The following is a 26,631-nucleotide window of genomic DNA, read 5'->3' as shown; positions in this document are numbered from 1 at the left end:
ACAAAGTGTTGTCAACCCACCCCAACTGCTAGAAAACCCACACCGTTGAAGGCTGAGCAAGACCAAAACTGAGGATTCAGCACAAACCCCACGAGGTAGGCTCCGATACCATGTTAATTTACAAGACTAAATTGTTGTCAAGGCCATAATATATGTCAATCTCAATCTCAGTGACATATATGGTAATACAAATATGGCAATCACTGAATCTCCGCAAATCTCCAGCCACAATATTTGGCAACTTCATTGACATGAACAGCTTATTTAGTGTCTTGAACAATTTTCATTTACGCTTGCTAATATAGTTGGGACAAGACACTAAATAAACTGTTCAAAACACTAAATAAGCTGCGTCAAGACACTATATAAGATGTTTGTAAACAGATAATCCGTTTAAGAGAATTCCTGAATGTTTGGGATCAACACCAAGACGCATTGCATAAATTGGTGACGTTGGACGTACACCTTTGAATCGAGGAGACCTTTCGAATCCATACCGGTGCTGGCCTAAGCAAATGACATTCGTGCTTAACCAAACTGCCATACGTGCTTAACCAAACTACGCAACTTGTAAGGATTGGACTTACAAAATTATTTTAATAATCTAACTTTCTAACCTTATGGATGTCGACAAAATATAGTATGCTGTTGAAGATGCCAGGCGATTATATTTTTCACAAGGTGCATATTCCTTGACTACCGAGTTTAAAATTTGGGATGTTCCAGTGTTCATTATTCCGAGTGGAATATTGGAATTCCTCTCAATATTTCAGTTTTTTAAAAAATCGGAAAAAACAATATATAATTAAAATATTGATAATTTCAAAATATATTGAAATTTCAAATATAGCATAAATCGAAATATGATGAATTTCGGTTTTAAATTTAAAAGAGAGCATAATTCTAATAATTTTAAAAGAGAAATCCTGAAGATTACCGGAAAACATAGTACCGGAAAACATAGGTTTAACTGTATGCTAGCTACCGAAAAATATTTAGGTTAGCTAAAGGCATTGTTAGGACCTGGGCACACCTGCCAGGCCTAGGTTAGGTCTCCACGTCCATAGGATAATTAGTACCGATATTGTCCTCCAATTAACCACCCATTGGGCTTGGGCCACATCTTGGCCATGGGTGTTGGGTTTTATCCTAAAAAGCCTCAATACTAATTAGTGATCTTCCCACTTTATTAACGCATAATGAACTCCTTTCTTGTTCAATGTGGGATTATTCTTCTTTTCGGTCCACACACTCTCCCAGGCATAAACACTAGTGAAGCTATGTAAACAGAATCTACTTAACAAAATATTCTGAAACTTTTTGTGCCCTGCACAACTAACCCAGTAAATAGAACCTCCAAATTATTAAGGCAAGACCCAATGACCTGTAGTCCCTGTAGACGAACTAAAAAAATATGTTGACTGCAGTCGTAATTTGAAAATTCGTTTCTAATAAAACATTTCAACAATCAAACAGGCTTCTAGTTGACGTTAAGGAAAGAACTTTGACATGGCAGTCCACCCCATTGGCCTAGCTACCAGAGAAATGGCTTCTATTATTTCGTTAAGGATCCAGTTTCAGCTAGATCCTTGGCACTGCCGAATTTGATGAATCAGTAGTATGTTAGACATATTTGTGTGTGGCACATATGCCACGTCACCATTTTGGTTACTAACTTTCTCTTATTTGAAACTCTCACACAAGTTTTCTAAGAGTCGGGTTTTTTGAACTATAACTACCCTCCCATTAGTTATGGCAACTGATTCTCTTTAATGGAAAGAGTACCACAAGGGTCGGTCCCAAGCCTAATATAAGAGTTCTTAGCCTGTGAATCCATTTACATGCACGGAGAACACGTAGTAAGTGGATAGACTAGAAGATTCTTAGTGATAGACATTTGTTGTTGATCCTAATTCACTGTGTGTGGTACGGTGCTACATCAACTTGATATCAAGCATGTGGATAACGTTTCTCATAATCAAATTTAATTGTTATGGCTGGAGGTATGTCGATCTATTTGCTGCCGCTTTTAATGATTTAATATAGTAGTATGTTGTTGGGAATTTTCACTAGGAAGTTATTCCAACCTAGTTACTTTCTATTCCAAATGATTTCTCTTAAGAAGTCACACCAAAGAAGTCACCCACCCAAGACTTTCGTAATTATCATAACAAATTTAATAAAACAATAAAAACTACTACTTAATCCACAAGCAATAAGTATGAAAGTAAATATCTACTTAAATCTAGTAGATATACAAACTAGATTTAAGATGGTTTGGTAAATGTTACCTACGTCCACCCTCACTCAAACCCTGGCTTAATAGAGCTCCCACAATTCCCTTGAATAATGAATATTTTAACGTTGCCTCAACCATAACTATACGTTAACGATAAAGGTAAGAGAGAAGAAAGAGAGGGGGGATCATACAGAGGGGAGAGTCGTGGACCCGAAAGAACTGGAGATCGGGGGTGGAGAGATATATGCGAAAGAAAGTCATACCGTGAGATAGAACAGACACCTCTTAACAGGCCATTAAAGGAAATCTTGCCGTTGATCAAAGGGTTGCAGCATTATGAAGGACCGCGGAATACACCTGGGGAGATAGATGGGAAACCCTTTTGCGCCTATCATTAGATTAGGAACCATGCCACTAACGAGTGTTATGCTTTGAAGTGGCTAGTGGAAAGAATGATTGAGAAGGGGATGCTCAGAGAATTTGTTGTGGAGGTGCGTCATGCTGAGAGAGTCGCAGGCTCCTGCCAGGATCTTAGGAACTATAAATGTCATTTTCAGTGGAGAGACACTTGGAAGAAATGCACACGAGACAAGATGAGAAAAGACGGCTAGCTTACAAATGCCAGGGTAAATGAGGTGGCGAAAGCACGCCCTTGATTAGTTTTGGGAACCGAATGGGTGAGGAAACATAGTGTTCACCCGAAAGACTTGGAATCTGTGATCTCGCCGCATGAGGATGCTTTGGTGATTACCATAGCAATGGGTAACTATCTAGTGAAGAGGGTGTTGATAGACTGTGGAAGTTCGGTGGATCTATTATTTAAAGGGGCCATGGAAGAGATGAACATCGATAAAAATCAGTTAAAGGCTCCTCAGACCAATTTGTATGGCTTCAATGGTAGCATGACAGAGCCCATGGGGGAGTTAACACTACCAGTAACAGCAGGTCTAACGACGATATTCACTAGGTTTATAGTGGTGGATTCGGGGTCCCAATATAATGTCATTATGGGGAGAAGATGGATCCATGAAATGAAGGCCATTCCGTCGACATATTATCAGATGATCCGCTTCCCCACAAAGGGGGGGATATATGAAATAAGGGGGGATCAAGTGGCCCTATGAGAACATACATCGGTGGTGTAAAAATATGGTCTCTTGAACGATGGGGGAGAAGTTGATACCCGAGCAAGTAGCAACATAGCAATCACAGGAGGCGGAGTCGACAGAAGGATACGAACCCACTCAGGGACCGAAAACTTTGGATGAACTTGAGGTCGTGAACTTGGGGGTGGGCGAGGAAGAGAAGTTTACATCAATCGGGTCGGACTTGCGGAGGAATGGAAAATCAAGCTAGTACAGTTGTTAACAAAGGATGCGGATATATTTGAATGGGTGATTGAAGATATCATAGGGATATACCCAGAGTTTGTTTGTCATCACTTGCATATGAAGGAGGACGCGAAGCCTATAAGACAAAAAAGGAGAAGCGTTAGACCCAAATACGCAGAAGGGATTCGCAAGGAAGTTATACGGCTGAAAGGTGTGGGGATTATCAAGGATGTGGAATGCACGGAATGGTTATCCAACGTCGTCGTTGTTCCAAAAAAGAATGGCAAGGTCAGAATGTATGTTGACTTCACAAACGTGAATAAAGAGTGTCCAAAAGACTGTTATCCTATGCCGCGAGTGGATGAGTTAGTGGACAGAACTGCTGGTTTCAAGGTGTTTTCTTTCATGGATGCATCCATGGGATATAATCAGGTCGCGATGTTCGGCCCAGATCAGGAAAAAACAACCTTCGTGGTGGAAGGAGGTACTTATTGTTATACAAGAATGCCTTTTGGTTTAAAGAATGCGGGGGCTACATTTCAGCGGTTAGGGGAGAAAATGTTTGAAGGCAAGATTAGGAAGGGCATGGAAATATATATTGATGATATGGTAGAAAAAAACATGTCAGAGGAGGAACACTTGGGACTTTTCACATAGTTTGTTGAGGAATGCACCTTCGGGGTCACTTCAGGAAAGTTCTTGGGTTACATAGTTACTTATCGTGGAATAGAGGCGAATCCTGAGCAGATTAGATCATTGGTGGAGATGTCGTCCCCTCAGTGTGTGAAAGAGGTGCAACGGTTGGCTGGAAGAGTCGCGACATTGAACAGATTTATTTCTAAATGATCGGACAAATGTAGACCACTGTATCATTTGTTGAGGAAAACGCCAGATTTCCAGTGGACCGCTGAGTGTGAAGAAACCTTTCAAGAGTTGAAGGTTTATTTAGGACAAGCCCCTTTACTGTCGCGACCGGAACAGGGAGAGAAATTGTATCTGTATTTGGGGGTTTCGAAATATGCGATAAGCTCAGTCCTGGTGCAAATTGTAGAAAAAATAGAGAAGACAGTTTACTTTTAGAGTAAAACCATGCTAGGCAGCGCGGAGCGCGATCTGATAGAATGAAGAAATGCGCATTGGCGTTGATTTTCTCTATGTTAAAGTTGAAGCCCTATTTTGAGGCTCATTCAGTAGTGGTGATAACAAATCTACCCCTCAAACAAGCGTTGAAGGCAGAAAAGTTAGGCAGAATGCTAAAATGGGCTGTGATGCTTAGTTGTTACGAAATCCAATATCATATCAGAACGGTAGAAAAGGCGCAAGCCATGGCGGAGTTCCTGGCTGAATTCCCCGCCGAGGATCCAACTTGGGGAGAGGAAATGGTCATGGACCAGGAGGGAGAACCTAATTGTGATCCATTGGATCCTTGGGATATGCGGAATGGATGGAGAGTATTCACGGATGGATCCGCTACTGATGCGGGGAATGGAATTGGTGTTGTTTTGGTGACTTCTGAAAACACAAGGCTAGAGTTGTCAATGAAACTGGGGTTCGCGGCTTCTAATAATGAGTCTGAATATGAAGCAGTGATAGCAGGTTTAGATTTGGCACAAGATCTGGGAGTAAGCAAGTTATCGGTGTACTCTAACTCTAACTTGATTATCTGTCAGATGAATGGGGGGTTTGTGGCACGCTGCCCAAGGATGGCGCGGTATCTGGAGGTCCTACAAAGAAAAGCAAGCAAGTTCAAAAAGATTCAATTCACCCATTTGGGCCTCGGGGAAAACAGACATGCTGACGCTTTAGCATATGTGGCTGTTGTACTTCCAGGAATGGAGGGTCGTTCGATTGAAGTAAGGGTGTTAAGCAAACCAAGTACATCAGAAGAGGAATGTGTACTACTCACCACTGAGAAGGAGTCGTGTTGGATGACGCCAATAAAAACTTTTCTGAGGGGAGTAGAGATAGAGAATAAACAGGAGAGACGAAGGATGGAGCAAGTAAGTCAGAGATACGTTCTATTAGAGAAGGATTTGTACAGGAAAAGTTTCAGCCGACCATTGTTAAAGTGTATAGGGCCTCAGCAAGTCCAAGAAGTGCTAGCCGAGGTCCTCGAAGGTGATTGCAGAAGTCACTCAGCTGGGCGAATGACAACCCATAGATTGATATCTCAGGGGTATTTTTGGCCCCATATGAAGAGAGATCGACGATAGAGTATGCAACAACATGTGAGAAATGTCATAAGTTTGCACAACTCATACATTCCCCAGCTGAGCCGCTGCATAATGTCTTTAGTCCATGGCCATTCGCCATGTGGGCACTCGATATAGTTGGGCCCTTACCCATGGCCAACGGCAAAAGAAGATTTATGCTGGCCGCTACTGATTATTTTACCAAGTGGGTGGAGGGAGTGGCATTACAGCAAGTCAAAGAAGAGAATGTGAAGAAGTTCCTTTGGGAGAACATCATATGTAGATTCGGTTTGCCGTACACAATTATCGCAGATAATGGAACACAATTCTTGGAAAAAAAGTGCGCCAATTCCTTCAAGCCTACAAAGTGAAACAAGTGTTCTCGGCGCCATACAATCCGGAGGGGAATGGGCAGGCGGAATCATCGAACAAAATCATCATGGACCATTTAAAGAGAAAGTTAGAAGATCGAAAGGGCGCGTGGGCCGATGAATTGAATCATGTTTTATGGGATTATCGTACCACACCACGAACCTCCACAAATGCATCACCATTCGCAATGGCATATGGGGTAGAGGCAGTCATACCTGTGGAAATTATAGAGAAAACAACAAGAACCAGGGCTGTGGAAATGGGACTAAATGAGAAGATATTAGCCATTGAGTTGAATGTCATAGAGGAAAAAAGAGATATGGCTCGCATGCGACTGGAGGAGTACCATCGAAAACTACAGAGATAGTATGATAAACGAGTAAAGCCGCGTGCATTCAAGGTTGAGGATTTGGTGCTGCGAAGAGTTACACCAGTTACCAAGAAGGAGAACGACGGCAAACTGGGACCCAATTGGGAAGGACCGTATGTCGTGACAAAGAAGGGAACTTCTGGAACATACAAGATTAAGACACCGGCAAGGGCAGAGATTGAGAAACCATGGAATATCATAATGCTGAAGAAATTCCATGAAAGAAGCAGCGTTTGACTTTCCAGTGGGACAAGAAAAGTCTTTATGTATGTAGAGTAATAAGAATATGTATTGCGTTTCGAATTCTAAGTCAATGAAATAAAGACTGCATTTCTTCCAAACATGGCATGAATAATGGTTGAGTTAGGACAGCGGGGGAGATGAGCCTTTCGCAGACTAAGGTCCAAATCAAACTGGGGGCAAATGAGATGCCCCTATCAGGCTACACAGCTGATCAAAGACAGCGGGGATGAGCCCTTCGCGGACTAAGGTCCAAATTAAACTGGGGGCAAAATGAGTTGCCCCCATCCCGGGGCTCCACGTGATCAAAGACAGCCGGGGAGAGCCCTTCGTGGACTAAGGTCCAAATCAAACTGGGGGCAAATGAGCTGCTCCCAAGAGGCTTCAACCACATCAAAGACAAAGGGGCATGAGTCCTTTGCGGATTAAGGTCCAAATTAAACTGGGGGCAAAATGAGTTGCCCCCATCAGGCTTCACAGCTGATCAAAGACAGCGGGGGGGAGGAGCCTTTCGCAGACTAAGGTCCAAATCAAACTGGGGGCAAAATGAGCTGCTCCCAAGAGGCTTCACAGCCGATCAAAGATAGCGGGGGGGATGAGCCCTTCGCGGACTAAATCCAAATCAAATTGTGGGCAGAATGAACTGCTCCTAAGAGACTTCACAGCCGTCCAAAAACAACGGGGGGGATGAGCTCTTCGTGGACTCTATGTCCGAATCAAACCAAAATGGGGCAATCTGAATTGCCCCTACAAGGCATCAAACAAAATGTCCAAATACTAAAAGGGGGGATGAGCCTAAGAGGACTTCAAATCAAATTGTGGGCGTCCAAAACAACCCAAAGGGGATGAGCTCTTCGTGGACTCTATATCCAAATCAACTTGGGGAAATCGAATTGCCCCCACAAGTTCATACTAAAGGGGACGCCCTTAATAAATCCAAATCAACTTAGGGGTAATTCCCCCAAATGAGGATAGGCATCACATTATGAAAGATAGAAAGTTGAGCAACATATGAGAGGCAAATGTAATTTGCTTAAAAACCTGCTGGGCATACCCATAAAAACAGGCTAGAGTATAAACATACAAACCCAAAATTTCAAAATGTCAAGATGAGTGCGTGTCGGATGAATAAAAATATAAATACAAATTTCAGTGCATCATTCTTGGCCTTCAGCTACATCCCTTTGAGAAGACACCTCGGTAGCCTCCACCACGGTGGTGATGTCATCATCCACTTCAATCGGAGAGGTGACCGTGCTGGGAGTGGCTTGAGGGGACGGTGGTATCGCGGCCTCAGGAGCAATTGGTGTGAGAGAGGCGGCCTCAGGAGCAATTGGGGATGGTGATGTAATTTCAATAGAAGGGACTGAAGGAGCAATGGGGAGCAGACGACCAGCAGGAGAGAGTTCTTCGAGTTGTTGACTTAGTTGGCAGGCTATCTTCTTCTCTACCAAGCTTCGGAATCTGTCAGCAACCTCCTTTACAGCCTTATCCATTGCATCTTGAATAGCAATCTTCTCCAACTCCTTTTGGCTATCCAGTTTAGACGTGACCCCCACAACATAGTCGCGGTGCTTGTCCTCAGCTTGCTGCAAAGCTCTCTGGGCCTTCACCGCATTGATTCGAAGATCATCCCGGTCCTTTTCTAACTTGGTATATCTGGCTTTCCAACCATCAGGACCATCAATCTCCTTCTTCATGACATCCAGAGCCTCTAAGGTGTTGGTCAGTCCACGTGCCACATAGCCGATGTCCAAGCTCATCTGAGGACAGATACTTGTTAGAAAGAGTTACAAGGAAAAAGAAGGGGAAAGGGACACTAACACACCTTTTCCCATCCGGTATATATGGATGCGCGGTGAGATGCAAACAAGCCAAAATCGCCGTAAGCTTGGTCTCGTGGAAGGTGAGAGCTGAAAAACAAAGACGATGCAACCACCGGGTTTTCCAATGTCGAGTCATGTATATCACTACACCAAAACAGGCTATTTGCAACGGCAAAAAACTGTTGCTAATAATTTTCGCAACGCTTTTTAAGCGTTGCAAATATGGCGTGGGTAAAGCGTTGGAAATTTTTGCAACGGTCAATAAGCGTTGCAAACAAAAATTTCCAACGGTTATTAACCGTTGCAGAGTGACAATTACTAACGGTTAAAAAGCGTTGCAAACCAAATTTTGCAACGGTTATTAACCGTTGCAGAATGACAATTACTAACGGTTAAAAAGCGTTGCGTTGTTTGATTTATAACAATTATTAATGATGCTTTAATATTTCTTTTTTGCTTTGCGGTTTACAACCGTTACTGATGTGTTGATATGGTAAAAAAAAATTATTTTAATTTTTTTCTTCCCTAAACCTGCACCTCCTAATTTCATATAGAAGCAAATAAAATTACCAATACTTTTTCATACCATTTGACAAGTAAAATAAACACAAACAAACACCTCAAAAAAATATTATATTTATTGAACCATATATATAACTTCATAAGAGTTTTGAGGGTTACAAATTCAGATTTACTAAGGGTTACAAATTTCTATACGATTTTTCAAACAATCCCGAATCTTCAAAATGCAATAACAAGCATTAGTGACGATGGCTTCACTCAATATAAATCCTAGTGCCGCTCCACAAAGCCCATCTAATTCCAAAAAATTCACAAAACAAATAATGAATTTAGAAAAACAATTATACTAATTAAATTCATGCAATTAATTAAATACTTGACCACCACCACCCTCCCCTAAAGATAGAGCATTTGTTGTCTACTCCCATATCTCGACGACATAAACAATGATTACATAAAATCGGGGCATAAAAAGAAAACCTTGTAGTAACTTGACGAATTGAAAATTGAGAAAATGGATAGTAGGGTTTAAGTTTTACCTTGACGAGGAACTTGAGGTGATCATGACTCATCAGATTGGGAAGCAATTTTTTTGGCCTTCTTGTTTTTCTCTTCATAAAATCGATACCCTACACAATACACCGAACGACAACAAAATGATCTATCAAGCTAAGAAAAAACTTGCCCAACGTTTCCCATACCTACCTATATATCATTCCTATCTCTTGAGAATTGCACTGTGGGATTCAATAATGCAAATTCCCTCATGCAATCAAACACACCCTAGTTCTCAAGCCACTTTATAAACAAATCAGGAGAGAAGGACACAAAAGCAAATAGATTCCTATATCAACGACTCATTGTATATTTAGAACATACCACTTTTTACCTTCAAACATAGCTTCTCATAAGTCATACCAAACAACGTGTAACATTCATTCAATAAGCTCCTAGCGACTTTCCTTGTTATATATATATATATATATATATATATATATATATATATATATATATATAGAGAGAGAGAGAGAGAGAGAGAGAGAGAGAGAGAGAGAGAGAGCTCACACTCATGTTGCGTCTTCAAACCTTGATCCTTCACTCTACAGTTGTCGCCAATAGGAAGAGTTTTAAGTGGAACCTATAGCATGCAACATCAAATTTCAGCACAAAATCCAACCTTGAACTGAAATAAAAAGGAAAACACAACGGGTTTGATAATTTACTACGTTACCCTTTGGAATTTAGTAGGTGTCTTTCCTGGAATCACCAATAATAGTGTATTTCAATAGGGTAGCTTCAAGCTTCGAGTTGAAGAGGCTATCCTTACACTACTACAGAAAAGCTCATATACCACTGTTATTTACAGTGGTAAAAAGCCTTTAGCCACTGTTTTCATACCGTGGTAACAACCACCGTGACAAATACTTCTAACAAAACCGTGGGGAAAAGTACCTCTTATATACCACGGTTTTAAGTAAAACAGTGGTATTAACATTTACAAACCGTGGTTAATAGTCCAAAAAGTTTGGTCTTATATTTACAAACCGTGGGAAATAGTGATAATATATACGACGGTTGGACACAAACCGTAGGTTATATAAACTAATTATACCTCGGTTCTTATCAAACCGTGGTGTATAGTCATTACAAACCGTGGGTTATGTAAATTGCTTATACCTCGGTTCTTATCAAACCGTGGTTTATAGTCTTTTTTTTTTTTTAAACCCCTAATTATTTGATTCTAATCATATTCATTCAACCTGCAACCTGCCCATTTTCACCATATATATCCACACTGGATTTAAAAACACATTGCTCAAATAAACAATTCATAGTGCAACACAAACAAAAGAAATAAATTTACATATCCAACACAAAGACATTGAATTGCTAACACAATTTGAAAACAATCCCTTCCCAATCGAAAATCCAAATTATAATCAATACAAATATATTATAAAAAACCTCCAAACCAACTTATTCTATTTTGTTTTGTATTCGAAATAACTTCACCAAGAACATCCTCCTCTATGTTGGCATTCTCGTCCCAAGAACATTCAAATCAAGATTAAACAAAATTTGGTCACCCTACAAAAGAAATAGTCGTGACTAAAAATAAAATAAAAAGTACTCATTCAAGGATCAAAACAATTAAAATTGGTGGCATATATTCATTCAAGGAATTTACCCCACAATGGACTCTTTAACAAGCAAGCTTACAAAAAAAATGCAAAGATTTGGCACCTTTCTAATGCACGAAGGTAAGTGAATGCATGATATAAATAAATATGCTACAAGTACATAGAGCTCGGATAATATAAGCATAAAGAACCCGGATAAAACCTTACTCAAATAGCGTTGATGATCGCCGATTTGGAGAGCATGCAATTCTTTTTTTTTTTTGGTCTTCTTGCTTTTCCCCTTCATCGAATTGATACCCTACACAACACACCCAACAACAACAAAATGATCTATCGAGCTAGGAAAGTGTCACGCCCCAAATCTCAAACAACTATATACCTAAGATACATGACTTTTTCTCGAAAAATTTTAGCGAGAATCTCCTCAGTATTTTCAACATTTCATAAATAAAAATCCCTCATCAACCCGAAAATTTAAGCAATATACTTCTCATTGATTAACCCAGCTACTTAACCGTCTCGACCAATGCCGGAAGCAGTTAAGTAACCGGTTTTGCAAAATGAGATCATCAAGGACTTAGTGCACGCCAAAGTACTTGAATGTCTCGACTAATGCCGATCATCTAAGCACTTCGCATACAAAGTCATTATCGAACACACAAGTTAAATATATACATCCAAGTCCCATAACTATCAAAAAGTTTACATCCTTAACAAATAGTACTTACTATAAAATTTTCTAAATGAGATACGAAAGACGTTCAAAGATAATAGCTATGGACCTTAGTCACCTTTTAATACTTTTAACCAACAAACTCTTGTAAAACCTTTCAGCAAAGAGTGAAACCCAATATATGACAAGATTAAATAAGAAGAATTAGATGCACCAATTCATTCAAAGCTTTCTTTTCCACTTTCTTCTTCTGTGTTCTTGCTGCCCACTCCTACCTTTTCATGTAATTATATTGAGGTGGATGAGTGTACCCTCGAAATTGTGAGAGGGAGACCAAGGAAGAGAAACCCCTCCAATTACCACAGAGAGAGAGAGTTCGTGTCCTCCCTTTCCAGCACTCCCTCCCCCCTTTTTCCCGTGGATTCTATTGCACCCCTAAATCCACCTTAGGCCCATTACTGGAAGTAATGGCCCAACTCATTCTTAAGCCCAAAAATGTGGGGTTTTACAGAAAGAACTTGCCAATGTGAAAAGATTAATTTACCAAACTATTATAGAAGGTTTTAAAATACACTATACATTAAGTACACTATACATTACTAACTTGTGAAATTTCAGGATCCTGCTGGGCATTCTCAGCAGTGGCGCCTATGGAAGGCGCTACTCAGCTAAAAACAGGGAAGTTTATCTCCTTATCCAAACAAGAATTGGTGGATTGCGACACTAAAGGCGTGGACCAAGGTGTGAGGGCGGTGAAATGGATGATGCATTTCTATTTGTCCAACTCAACAAAGGCATTGCCTCAGAAACTACCTATCCCTACACTGCTGCAGACAATCTCAATGCTTGATATGGGCTGACATTATGATCTATCAATTTACCAATAAATAAACAGTGAACCTTATTAATCTATGTGAATTCAGATAAACATAAATATTAATCTAGGGGACTCTTGTTGTAAAAGAATTTAACTTCAAATCGCATAGTGTTCTTATTAAGGGAGGGATTTCGATTTAATCTGTTTAGTAGAAGTAATGGGTTTAATAGAGTAGGTCAGACTGAGGGTTACACTCTCTATAAATATATCAACCTTTACTTGTCAAAAAGGATATTATTGTTTGCAATCTTTATTTTGCAATCTTAGAATACTCTGAAGAGCAAATATAAAGGTGTGTACCTTACTTCATTTAAAAATTAACTGTACAATATGACATTATTAGCCCGGAAAAAAACAGAGCTTAAATTTCATGGGAAGGACTAGACATTAAACAGTACCTTCCCAAGGTCTCCAAGGAAGAAATTGCACACTTCTACAAATCTAAGCAGTTATCATAGCGAAACGCCAAGAACATTAACAACAACGGCAGTTATGCTATAAGCAGCTAAACTTACTAAAATTAATATAATACCTAACTACTACCTCAATAATCACTACAAATGGGAGCTAAAGCTATCGACAAAATACTGCTTTAGAATCCACTATATAAAACTAGAAAATGAACAACTTCTTATTACCTTTGTCTTTCTCCTTGAATATCAACAATGATGTGTCCAGAGGTTTGTTCTACAAGCATGTAACCATATGAGCCTGCTCATCAGGAGATTCACCTTGATAATCTACCAACCTTAGAAGAGGTCGGGTCTGTTGTTTCTACCACCAAAGATACCACAGTATTGCAAGTGGCCAGAGCAAGGAAAAAATTATGGGCGTGTTTTCCTTCCTTTGTGTCCCTTCCAGTTCTCAGCAGTTATTGGAGCTCTGGGTCAGCCTTTACCTGCGTTTTTGGACTCAGAACACATCCATCGACTAATCCAAAATAAAAAAATTAAAAATTATAACAATAAGAAACAAAAAACAAGCAATATAAAAACAAGTGCATAAGAATTTGGAGATGAGCCCAACTGATCGAGTGCAACAAAGGAGAAAAGATATAGGCTGGGCGTAATCAAATAATAGTACTTATAAATTATAATACCTCGAGTACAGTATCCTTTCTGCTGTGTCGGAATGAGCTTTTGCGTCATTGAAGTCTACTCCATGTATGCTTGCACACTGAAATTCCATCTTGTTGTCAATCAATGCCCCAATTTTGTCCGAGAATATATATTTTATCTGTCCAAGATCCTCATTTATATTCAATGCCCTACACTGGAACCTCGAATTTGATGCTTCATCATATAGATCGATCTGCGGCGCTGATTATAAAGTAGGCCTGCCCAAGGTGAACAAGCTCCATTGGAATGTAAAGCAAAATGGGTATCAAAATTTGGAACACGATACTGACCAGAGGGTGAAAACTATCTCCAACCACAATCCATTATAGTGTGAGTTGTTGTAAAACACTTTATGATCAATGGACGGTTAACTCAATCCAGAGGATGCTACTTGGTCGTTGTTTCCTGCTTCAAGACAGCACCATTCAACCCACACAATCATTCTATCAAACACATTAAGAGCAGGACAAACGACTATTTATAGAAAAAACAACCAACTAAAGTGAATTATCACAAAGAAATAACACAGAGAGAACCTCAATCGCCAATTAAGTATCCAACCCTCGCAAATTTAATTGGAAATAAGTATAGTAATTAGATTTCCTCAAACGACAAACAAAGATTAAACACCAGAAATTTCGAAGTGAAAATGAGAAATTCAAACTAATAGACTTTATATACGTAATATAAAAAACAAATTAAACACATTTGAATTTCAAGTATAAACGAGAAATTCTTACAAGATGAGAACGAAGAAAATTAAAAAATGAAGCAGGCACAATCTTGTGTGATGCACGAAACAGAGAGGTTCACAACCTGATGAAGCACACACACTGATCACTTCTCTTAAAGTTCAAGTTTGAGAAATTGGTCATAGAGTTAATGGAAGTTGCAAGAAAATTGAAAGCCTGAGCGCCGACGGTTTTTAGCGAGAGGAACTTTTGTTTTTCTTTTTTCTTTTACTGTTTCGATTTTCTTTAATATATCTGTATCCCCACGGTATTATAATTTACCGAAATATATACCACTGTTTGCCAGGAAACCGTGGGATACTTCGTAACAGAAAAGTAGAAAATGAATGTGCCATGGTATAAACTAACAAGATGCCACGATTTTTGTAAATTAGTGGTATAAACTAAGATCCAAAAAGTCGGATGAGTTTCTACCGTGGTATACAAATATTAGCCACTGTTATTACAAAAACAGTGGTATATAAATTTATACCTACCGTGGTATATGTGTCTTTTTGTAGTAGTGTTAGCATTCCTCGTCTAATATATTTGAACCTCAACCTACAACTTCGTCTCCACTTCACATCAAATAGACCAATTGCTCCTCTATATCGAGGAAAAAAAAATAGTTACCATAATGAGTTGATTAGAAGGGACAGGTTTTAGACTGTTCACATTTAAACATTGAGTGATTGAGATAATATTAAATAGTACGAAAATCCAAGGACTACCTGCTAGTATGCTACCATTTTGTTCATAGTAGTAGGTATAGGAACAAATGAAGAGTCCAGCCAACAGCCAATAGCTGACAGAAGTACATTGCATACAAGGGTATGGCACAGAGCAGTCTGCAGATCACAGCACAAGCAGCTGACTATGCCGCCAAAATCCACAAACAACAAACAAGGTCATAAAAAGTGCCAATAGCTAAGGAAAAGATAAACAAAAGATATTGACTCACCTACTTAATCATATACAGACGCAAACGAGCAACTAGTTACTTCATGTTCCATAGGACCAATGAAGCTGGATAACAACAGAGTGTGATAGGAGAAACACTATTGACCACGATTTCAAGAGAGAAAGAGAGTTGTACAGGTAGAAGAGAGTACACACCACTGCACCACAATACCGCATCACCAGTCCACTTCATTACCAGTCACACCACTGCACCAGCAGTCCACCACCACACACTGCACACCACCAGTCCACCACCATACACTGCACACCACCAGTTCACACACTGCACCACCAGTCCACATAATTTTGTGGCATACTGCAAGGGCAAACTGTATACGAGCCTACCAGGTCTAAACGGGCCAATAGATTCTCAAAGTACATACTTCAATCGTGTTTTGAGGGTCAGTCATTACAACTTCAATTGATTGTTGATCAATGGAATGAATATCCTTACCTTATACCATGCCCAGGACCACAATTAATATTGGTTATCCTGATGTCTGAAGTGTGGTCTCCAATGGAGATGCAATCATCCCCTGTAAATTGTAGTTATAATTGAAAAAAATTAGCTTCAATCTACATATTCTCTTAAGAAGTCACTGAGAAAAATCAACCAAAGAGTGCTATTTACCACTTCTGATGCTTGAGCAGTCAATAAAAACATGCTTAGATCTGTCTATATGGATACTATCTGTGTTGGGGCTGGTTTTGGAGCACTGATTTTCAAATTTGTAATATGAAACCATTCTGATTGTCTTATGCCAATATGTGTATTTGCACTGTTGATGAAGTGAAGATCTTTGAGATAACTATTGGAGCAGAATATGAACTTGATAGCCTAACAACAAAATTCAGCGATTTTATCAGAATTTATTAACAAATATTACTAGATGCGAACATATACCAATCAACATATAAATACTTACTGTTGGATCCATTTTTGTGCAATCCTGCAAATTAAAGCAAGCTGAGACAATTAGCTTTAAAAATTGCCGAACGTACTATTCCAAAACATATTAATGGGGCAGAAGTGTAGGTTACCTTGCTGTGGCTGTTGCAGCATGAATTAGACCACCAATTTGTACCCCATCCATCAATAGTTCCATAACCATCAACTATGAGACCAGTAACATGTCTAAATGCAAGCCATTTACTTGAATCAATCATGTCCCACGTTTCGGTATCTTGAGGAGATAATATAGTTCCAAGTATCTACAAAAGAAGAAGACGTAGTCGATCACCAATCAAGAGAAGTCTTTCTAACTTGACCCAATCAATAGAGATGAAATTGACCGATGCCATGTGATAGATTGTATTAGTTGAGTTTTCTACAATCACGGGTAGAATTAGCACACAAACTACAACATTCTGAGTTCTGAATATACAAAACTAGGACTTATTAAATAAAACATAAAAAAATCACATTAGGATTAATAGGGAGAGAGGCGCATTTGCTATGCTCACTTGATTACTAAAGTCCACCATTTTTGAATAGCCAAGAGATCAAAACAAGATCTGCAAAGGGTTTAATTAGAAAAACTTCAAAAATTTTAGCAAGGTTCTAATTTAGATCAAACTATTTACATTATTCAAAAAATATCAAGAGCTCCCAAAGTACTGACCCATAATGAACAAGCAGCGTTAAAACAAAGAATCCGCTAGCACCAACCAGCCACATAACTACTAATAACACTATTTATACATCAATTTCTCGATGAAAATGTGTTGCATTATAATAAATATTATTTAGTACCACAAACTTGTCTGGCTAGTTCCGCAAACATATAAGTCTCAATCCTCAAAGACATTGTAATAGCAAGTCTGATTTCTAAAATGCAAGTAGCTATGATAGAACCTATTTTAAGCTATTGGAAACAACATGTAAGCACACACCCAAAAATTCAATACGTAATACGTGACTTTAGCAAGAATATAATGCATGCGAGTACCCGAAATCTTATATTAAAAGAAAATGAAACAAACACGGGCATCTAAGCTAGAAACCATTTACCTAAACTGAAGCTACTAACCAATTAAACTCCCAACTCAAACTTGAAGTAATTGGGCATGAAAGAAATCAGGAAAGTAAAGCCAGTAACAGTGATTTTTGTACATTTTCCTCGAAATTTTTTGCTAGCAATCGGGATGACCTTGGTAAAATTGATGTCAATTATGTACATCAAATTCAAAAATGCGGAAATAGGGCTCATTAACAATGCCATCAAGATGTTTGTTGCTTTCTAAAACATAAAAAAGGACAATGTGTTTTTAATGGACATGTTACCAATTCATTGACTCACTAAGTCAAGGTAACATGGGAATTGAATTGGAAAATTTGCAATGTTAATGTGGTATAAAGGACAAGCAGAATAGTGTTCTGCATCTGCTCTCTGATAAAAATTATGGGTAGCCAAAATTATTGTGTATGTTGTGTTGTGAAACAGAAACATAGCTAAGCTGCTTAAGTACTATGGGCTCATGGAGTTATTTTTAGCCGAACTACTTATTTTCCTATTCCTATCAATCTAATCTTTCTATCATTCTATGTGCCTGCTTCTGTCATTGTTCTGTTCTGTTTTCTCCTACGCTTAAAGTTCAAGACTTCAAGGACTTTCATTGTATTGACAACAAGGTAATAATAATAACAATAATAAATACTAATAATTATGATAATAATAATAACAACAACAAAAAATAAGAGAAACAAATACAAAAATAGAGAAAACAATGATTCTGAGCAACAGGAGGAAAAAGGAACATGGTCACAAATTAGAAACCTAAAGAATAAAGTACACTTCCCAACTTCTGTAGAAGTGGTATCCTGTTCCGTTCATACCTTAGCTCTGCAGAGAATGAAAATTCAATTGTTTGTCTCCATCAGCTAGCCATTCCTTGCTTTCCTCTTTTATCAACCAACAACATTTCTTCCAATTGAAGATATACAGTCTCTATCGTCTTCTAACAAAACCTCTCTAGGTCTAAAGCTAAAATGCTTTTGACACTTTAAGGACTGATAGGTTTCCCTGAACATGCCGAGTTAGTTCCAAAAGCTTCTTAAATAACTCAAGTTTCTGGAACATAACATACAAAAAAGACATTCAAGTAAATTAATAGTTTCAGAAACCACCTATTTAAAAGTATTGTTCCGCTGAAACTTACAAAATATTGATAGGAATATATAATTACCAGACCAGCCACAAGTAAACAATTGAAATTCTGATCGGAACATCTTCAAAACATCTTCAAGATAGAACCAGAAGAAAGTTACAAGTCATGTACCAATCAATACCTTTCTCCAGCCACATTCCAATATGCATTGTGATTCTTCAACCACTGCACAACAGCGCAAGTATATTAGGGTTTTGTCAAAGGAGGTTTTGTGGGTATTCGAGTAAATTAGGGTTTCGTCAAAGGAAGTTTCTTACAGCTGACACCTTGCAGCATTTGCAGAATCACAGCTTATCAATTGATTTGACACTAAAAAGACAAAAATGTTGTTGGGTACATCCTACGTTCAATTTTCTTCCAACTCAACACAAAGAAGATGCTAACTAAATACCTACGACACTAATCTACTTTGACCATATCTAAATTAATAGTAGCAGTAAACATTAAGAAAAACCAAAAAACAAAACAAAAAGAAGTAACAACTTCTAAAAATAAAGACTTAGGCTTTGATTTATGGAACACGTATCACGTGTTGCCACGGGATTACTATATGCACCACAACAAAAAATTTGGGAGAATCCAAATATCAACATAAATGCAATAAACCAGCTACCTACTCATTTAAATTACTTGTTCATTTCAATGACTCAAATTCAATATCTCCATGAGACTACATTACCTTTTCTTTAGTCCTGTAGCAAGTTCGCACGAAGCATATCAGTAGATCCGAGAGTTTGTTGCATCATCTTCTTCATCTTTCCACAAGTCCTCATAGATTCCTCCACCCGATCAAGGTTAGCATGAGTGACAGAACTTATTTCGCATCTATCTCCATCTCAAAGCCTTAAACAGCCAAGGAGTGACTCCACTTTGGTTTAGATTTTGTTTGCTGAAGCAAGAAACAAGTAACGGAAGTTACAAAACACCAAATACAATCTCAAATTAGGATTCTTGAAAAAAAAAATGAATTTAGAATATTGCAAAGCTCGCTCCAGTGCATCGGCAAAAATAAAAATCGTACCTTTGAAGCAAGAAAATTTGGAGCAGTATCAAGCCAAGCAAAATTGAAGTAGTATTAACCCAAGTAAGCAAGAGAGAGAGAAGAGGGTACCGGCAATGAGAGAGAGGGAGAAGACATAAGAGTGTAGCGGCGGTGAGAGAGAGGAGAGAGACTAAAGTTATCTTTTATATTTTGACCGAAATAATAGAGCGCGATTTTTTTCGTTTCTCTCTTTCGCGAAATTTTCGAAATTTTGATTTGTAACACTTCTAAAACGATTTTTAAGTGTTGGAAATAAATTCATGAAATTCACCCGAATTAAAGCAACACTTAACAACATTACCAACGCTTATATAGCGTTGGGAACTTGCTAACGGTAAATAACCGTTGCAAAGCAAAAAAGGGTTGTGTTACAAATATCATATTATGGTGTAATGTATGTTAACTTCGCGATCTCTGGCCTTGAATTGTGGGTGCCATATGTCAACGGCACCAGATGAGAGGGAACCAGAAGTATGGGGGTCTTTCCCATGATGACGGGTCTGAGTTGATGGCCGCGTCGATTCATTTTGAGGTGTAGAGGGACCTACAGGGTCAGTTTTGGCCTTTTTGGCTGGGGGGCTCTTGACAACGATTTCAACAGGATCATCACCATCCGAATTAAAAACTCCCGAGTTTTGAGTTTAGAGGATTTGTTGGAGGCCATGGTGGAGGATGGAACAGAAGAGGGATGTGCAAAATCGTCTTCCCAATCTGCTAACGCAGAATATGAAGAGGGGGCGGTATGGGGGGCAGGGGCGTTTGATGGAGCGGCGGCTCTTTGGGCTTTTTGGGCTCTTTGGGCGGCGGCTTGGGAGTGGGAGATCTTGCTTGTGTATCCAAATGACTTGTGGGCTTTACGTTTTCATTGGGGAGGTGGAGAGGATTTTGGTTTTCGTTCTTTGGGGGGCGGCAACCTATAGAGGGGACCGTGGTACTTACTAATATTTTGTAGAGAGGGGCCAAGCAAGAGAGGGTTTCCTTTTCCAGGGTCAATGCCGAGAACTTCGCACTGGGCGTTTCCTAGATCACGGAGCTCTTGAAAGATTGTAGAGAAGATGCTGGTGTATAGTTGAGATCGCGAATCTGGTGTCCAACTTGATTCACAAAGAAAAGGGCAGATTAAAAAAACAAAGTCATACAAAAGTACGGCGGATTAAAGAGTTTGACTTACCACTCTTAAGGAAATTGAGGTGCCTTAGAGAAACTTCTGAAGGAAGATCCGCAGAAAGGAAACTTCCAGACACACACAAGGGATAGTAGTGCCACACCTTGTCAGAAGTCGTAAGGCGGAGGACAAGGGACTTCTTCCGCGGACGTGTACAGAAAGACAGATATCCTACACTGCCAAACTTGGTGCTTTTTTTCACATAAAAATGGCTGATTATGTCTTGAAGTTGGATTTTAGGAGTGTGGGTTTTATTGTAATGGTTAACGGCGTACATAACACGCCAGAGGTTACCTATGCCTTGACAGGGTGGGATATTGAAATGATTGCATACCTCGACGTCAAATAGGGTCAGAGGGAAACGCAAACCTGTCGCGATTTGGCCAATGGTCGCAACAAGACAACTGGGCCGCGGTGGTACCAAGTGGGGAAAATGAATGATGCCAGACACGTGTTCTAATACTACATCATCTGGGATGCCATAAGTAGCTTTGACTGCAACTAAATTAGGTCTGCGGTAATATGATGGAGGGGGCGGAAGAGAAGCCTTCCTCCCTCGGGGAGAGGGACGTGGCCGGACCGGGTAGAATCGAGGGGGATCCTGATCGATCCGCGGTGGGATGACTAGACTTGGAAGTGGAAGTTTCAGATCTATCGGATCTGGTGGCGGAGGTATCCACCGATTCCGATCCCGACATGCTAAAATTAACAATAGCAGTGGTAACTTGAAACAATGGGGAAGAATATATGCTATGAAAGAAGGAAGGAGCGCGTAACAGTACCAATACAGGAATATAGCAGTAAAGAAAGGAAGATTGACGGTGAAAAACAAACCTGAGATACGCAGTAGCCAAGAAAATGGAGTGACCAAAAGAGAAACTCAGGTGATGCAAGCTAGATCCACAAGATTAAGGAACCGTAGAAAGGGAGAGAGAGATGCGGAGGAAAAAGAAAAGTTGAGGTGAAGGGAATAAAAGAGAGAAGGGAGTTAAGGGTTTGGGAGTTAAAGGTTTGGGGTTTTAGGGGAATGAGGAGTTTGAGCGGGATTTGAAGGGACAGGGGTAAAGAGGTAATTGCAAAGCTAGAAACCAGATAAAAGGGGACACGTGGGGTCTTGATATTCGCAAAGTCAGAGGCAGAGTCGCATGCGCCATTCCCACGATGTCGATCTGAGATGGAGCACGCTACACATAGCGAGGAAAAGCGGGGTAAATAATATAAATAGACCTCAGACGATAGACGTTAGGTCTCGGCCCCATTGTCTGTCTGTGGACTATCAACAGGATCGAGAGAGGGCATCTGTAGTGGACATATGCATATTCATGACGTAGGATGTTACATGTGGCAAGGGGGTCGTATGCTGAGTAATGAAGAGGATACATGATGCAGCAGGATCAGATCCGTAGTAACCTAACTGCCGAGAACTGCCATATATAGATAGGGACAGGTGGAAAAGGAGGGAGCATGAGATGGGAAGAGATGGACGAGCCAGATGGAGATGGAGGTGATGTGGCTAGTGGGTCGTATGCTGAGTAGTGAAGAGGATACATGACGCAATAGATCAGATCCGCGGTAACCTAACTGCCGAGAACTGCCATATATAAAGAAGGACAGGTGGAGAAAAGAGAGGGGAGATAGGAAGAGATGGACGAACCAGATGAGAAAGGGAGTTAGAAGAAAAAAATAGAGATATAAAGAACGAGAGAGAGAAAAAGAGGAGGAAGAAAAGGGGAGAGAGGGAGAGAAGAAAAGATACCCTAATACTAGTGAGTTCAAAGGTTGTAATATTTGAGTATACAGTACTATATCTTATTTCAGTGAAAGTCTATTATATATGCGGAATCGATCTGCTCAAAATCGACTCTCAAAATATCTTCCAAAGCATTAGCACAACACGACTATACCATGGGAAATATGATCTATAATCATATATTTCAGAACCTCCTTCTATCGGAGGTGGAGCTAGGGGGGTCCCAGGGTACACCCTGGCTCACCCTCAAATTTTGGAAAAAAAAAGCTAATATATATATATATATAAAACAATTTATATGAATATTGATTTGTTACCTAACCTACACATACACATACATCGTACGTAACATACCAAAAACGAAAAAGAAAACCTCGTCAGTCTCACATCTTCTCACGGATTGTTCTTTATATCTATTTTTCATTCATAGAACAATACTTTTGGTATGAGTTTTATAAACATTTATTGTAATTCTTTGGTAGGAAAAAAAAAAAAACACTCACGTCCCAATATTTCATAATATATTTTCATTGGTACGTTATCTAAACATTTTTATTCCTTGATATTTTTACATATTTATATTGGTTGTAATGAATTATATCGGTTAATCGAATCCATGATAATTTATTGTGTTGAATGTGTTTCTACACTAATTTTGATTGTTTAGTGTAATGAAATTAGTTTTGAATCTACTTTAAGACATTGATTGAAATTTTGGAATGGAACGAAAACAATTAAAGCAAACGCATAAGTGAAGACAAAAAGAAATACACTAAAGTCTACCATTTTACAATATTTTTGCCGTATTGAGTGGTGACAATTTATTTTTTTCCATTGCCCCGGCTATTTTTCTTATGACAGACCTAAAAATTCTTTGCTTTTGTAAATTGTACAGTTTTGAAGTGGTTTCCTAGCTAAAGCATATATACGAAATATTTTCTATTTTTAAGTTTTTAATTTTCTAAAGCTAAATGAAATGTTAATTGTAATTTCAAAGATTTAAAAAGAATGACAAATTGAGTGTATTAGTGTGTATTTTTTGTTAGTTGTGTTGAAGTGGCTAACCCTCACCAATAATCCTAGCTCCGCCACTTCGGACACTTCATTTAAACTCCAATGGACTTATAGAGCAGGAAATTGTGTGGCTAATGGTCTTGCAAAACTTGGATCTGCTCACGCTAATACTACTGAATGGTGGTTGCAACCAATGGTAGCTCGAACAAATTTACCAAAACCTTTACAATTTATGTCACTAGGTCATACTTTTGTATAGTGTACCTTCTAGCATAGTACAAAATGTCAGGATATGGGTATTTATCGATATTCAATTTCGGATATGTATCGTGGATATATCCCTCTCTTTGGGGATATTTGACATTGTTTCACATGCAAATATCGTAGATGTATCCAAAATATCGACAAATATCGTGGATATTGTGGATATTTATTGATATACCATGATACATTATTTATATTTATTTGAAATATAATGGTAAATATTAAATAAAATTATTATATACACAAAATATCGTCAAATATCTCCAAATATCTCCAAATATCACAAATATCGTTGAAATATCACTGATATTTACAGTCGTATATATCTCTGAACATATCGTGATATTTATATATCTTTCTCTGAAATCTGGATAGATATCCCCAAATATCGTGATATATCGGGATATTTTGTACTATGCCTTCTAGTATTGCAAGTTTAGTTTTCAATTATATAACTGTTGTATGTACTTTCCGCAACGTTAGACAAATAAAGGAATAAAGGAAATGCAGTTGCCAATTCAAAAAAGAAGTGAAATTAATGATATGATTTGCCTATGGCTTCAGGACATCTATTTTGTTGTTTTTTTTTTCTTTTCTCTTTGTGTGATAATAATAGTTCCGGAGTTCCTCAAAGTTTGTTTTCATTGACTTCGCTTTTCTGAGTTGCAATTTTCTGGTGTTTTTGACTATTATCAAAAAATGATAAGATATATGAATTTTTAATTATATTTTTTTCTTATGTAGGGCCACAATATGGGAACCCTAAATGTCCTGGAAAACGTACACTACTATCAAAAAAATTCTTTGAGAGGGATCCAGCGTTAATTGCCTTGACTAATTTAGAAAACGGACTACGAAAGTACGAAGTGTTTTGCGGGCTACATTTGGAGTATATTATGTTAATTTTGCAATTAATGAGTTAAACAATTGAACTAAAATTTTCAGATCACCAGATGAATACAGCCTAGAATCCCCATGTGAATAAACCAACCCATTTTGGGGCCAGTGCAGGCATTTTACACTGTTTCGAAGAGCTGAGATAAGGGTAAGACGGTAAGTGAAGTATTTTATATTATCACTTTTAAAAAAATAATACAACAAAATTTGACGTTAGTAAGGATTCTATGCTTGAGGGATTAATTGGAGAAATAAAATTAGTGGACCGGCTGTAACAGGCCTGCAGTCACTCATCAACAACTCCATGCGACATGGTTCGTGCCGGCAGTAGCTATCAACCATAATATGCAACACGCAGCTGGTAACATCCCCTTCCCTCTCTTTTGTCTTCTTAGTTTTAATTAAGTTCACTTAATAATAGCAAAATAAGCAACGTACTGTCGCATGTTTTTTCATTTCCAATACTTTACAATTTTTCTGGCGTTGCTATGCAGCATACAATTTATTAATTTTCATTTTAATATTTTTCTTAATCTTAGGCAACGTACTGTCACGTGTTTTTTCATTTCCATTACTTTACAATTTTTCTGGCACTGTTATGCAACGTACAATTTATTTTTTTTCATTTTAATATTTTTTCTTAATCTTAGGCAATTGGGTGTTGTTGTGGGGGGTCATTTTTGCTGCAATGTTTGTCAAGCTTAGTTTGCTTCCCACCCAGTTAAAAATCTCCACGTGACAATAATTACGGACCACAAAACTCATCCCGTTTCTCCTCCCCAAAAAGTTGACTTTGTGAATTCTTAGCAGTGTACTATTGGGGGCCCACTACTAGTGCTACTACTATTATTACTGTACTGTTCTTGCAAAAATAGACAAAACTAAAACAATCCGGAGTAAGGCAAAATAAATAAAGACAGTTAAACAAAATATGTTTTTAGTTTTTAATTTTTTATCAGTTGAATGAATTAGTAGAGATACAGAACGTAGAAAATTTTGGAGGAAAATTGTGAGTGGGGCGATTTCATTTTGTATTGTTGGAACAGTAAAAAATATCGCGATATATTGTGAAATATCACGATAAATATTGAGATTTAAATCAAAGATACATAAATATTGCGATAAGTTTAGAGATATATATAAAATCAAATATTTATTTATGATATTTTAATATATATTGCGATATTTGACGATATTTTGTTTAGATAATAATTTTATTTAATATTTACCATTATATTTTAAATAAATATAAATGATATATCGTGATATATCAATAAATATCTACAATATTTACGATATTTTAGATATTTTAGATATATCTACGATATTTGCATATCAAACAATGTAAAATATCTCCAAAGAGAGGGATATATCCACGATACATATCAAGAAATTGAGTATCGATAAACACCCATATCCTGATATTTTATACTATGGTTGGAACTAGGGGTGTCAACAGTCCGGTTCTGGTCCGGTTCTTAGTGTTGTAAGAACCAAGAACCATTTAATTTTACAGTTTCTTCGGTTATGGTTCAGGTTCTTTACGGTTATTAAAATTGTGGAACCATATCCGTAACCATTGGTTCCTAGTGGGTATTCCCGGTTTCGGTTCTTCATTTCGGTTTACCATCTTTTCATTTGAGTTTGATATGAAAAATGAAAAGATGGTAAACCGAAATGAAATACCGAATGAAAAATGAAATACCGAATGAAATGAAATGAAATACCGGATGAAAAAT

At 38.4% G+C, this 26,631-nt stretch overlaps 2 protein-coding genes and 2 long non-coding RNA genes across 16 annotated transcripts; 1 reads left to right on the top strand and 3 right to left on the bottom strand.

Annotated features, from left to right (window-relative positions):
- Positions 1-4,895: 4,895 nt before the first annotated feature.
- Positions 4,896-5,783, top strand: LOC147513750 (uncharacterized). Its single transcript, XM_086598951.1, has one exon. It carries the CDS (start codon positions 4,896-4,898, stop codon positions 5,781-5,783), a length of 888 nt encoding a protein of 295 aa, XP_086455077.1.
- A 3,401-nt stretch (positions 5,784-9,184) lies between these two features.
- LOC147513749 (uncharacterized) lies at positions 9,185-10,063 on the bottom strand. Its single transcript, XR_015217414.1, has 3 exons — positions 9,982-10,063; positions 9,632-9,721; positions 9,185-9,386 (listed from the first exon to the last, which is right to left on the bottom strand). It is a non-coding gene; the product is annotated as an uncharacterized LOC147513749 (long non-coding RNA).
- A 2,040-nt stretch (positions 10,064-12,103) lies between these two features.
- LOC147513748 (uncharacterized) lies at positions 12,104-14,835 on the bottom strand. 2 transcript variants are annotated; one of them, XR_015217411.1, is made up of 4 exons: positions 14,642-14,835; positions 14,192-14,309; positions 13,883-14,119; positions 12,104-13,681 (listed from the first exon to the last, which is right to left on the bottom strand). It is a non-coding gene; the product is annotated as an uncharacterized LOC147513748 (long non-coding RNA). The 2 variants fall into 2 exon arrangements; XR_015217410.1 differs by having other exon boundaries at positions 14,192-14,306.
- Positions 14,836-15,158: 323 nt separating this feature from the next.
- Positions 15,159-19,918, bottom strand: LOC147513747 (putative polygalacturonase At1g80170). 12 transcript variants are annotated; one of them, XM_086599561.1, is made up of 10 exons: positions 19,782-19,918; positions 19,440-19,649; positions 18,882-18,925; positions 18,429-18,663; positions 16,634-16,804; positions 16,519-16,542; positions 16,224-16,430; positions 15,594-16,128; positions 15,364-15,506; positions 15,159-15,238 (listed from the first exon to the last, which is right to left on the bottom strand). In XM_086599561.1, exons 5-7 carry the CDS (start codon positions 16,757-16,759, stop codon positions 16,269-16,271), a joined length of 312 nt encoding a protein of 103 aa, XP_086455687.1. In that variant the 5' UTR covers positions 16,760-16,804; positions 18,429-18,663; positions 18,882-18,925; positions 19,440-19,649; positions 19,782-19,918; the 3' UTR covers positions 15,159-15,238; positions 15,364-15,506; positions 15,594-16,128; positions 16,224-16,268. The 12 variants fall into 12 exon arrangements, 11 of the variants coding, with proteins under 11 accessions (XP_086455687.1, XP_086455689.1, XP_086455688.1 ...); XM_086599563.1 differs by having other exon boundaries at positions 15,364-15,480; XM_086599562.1 differs by having other exon boundaries at positions 15,598-16,128.
- Between the last annotated feature and the right edge of the window lie 6,713 nt (positions 19,919-26,631).

This window comes from Coptis chinensis, chromosome 3, assembly GCF_015680905.1.
Source record: "Coptis chinensis isolate HL-2020 chromosome 3, ASM1568090v1, whole genome shotgun sequence".
NCBI classification, from domain to species: Eukaryota; Viridiplantae; Streptophyta; class Magnoliopsida; order Ranunculales; family Ranunculaceae; genus Coptis; species Coptis chinensis.
The sequence above is the reverse complement of the archived record's forward strand: the minus strand, read 5'-3'. Positions and strand labels throughout refer to the sequence as shown.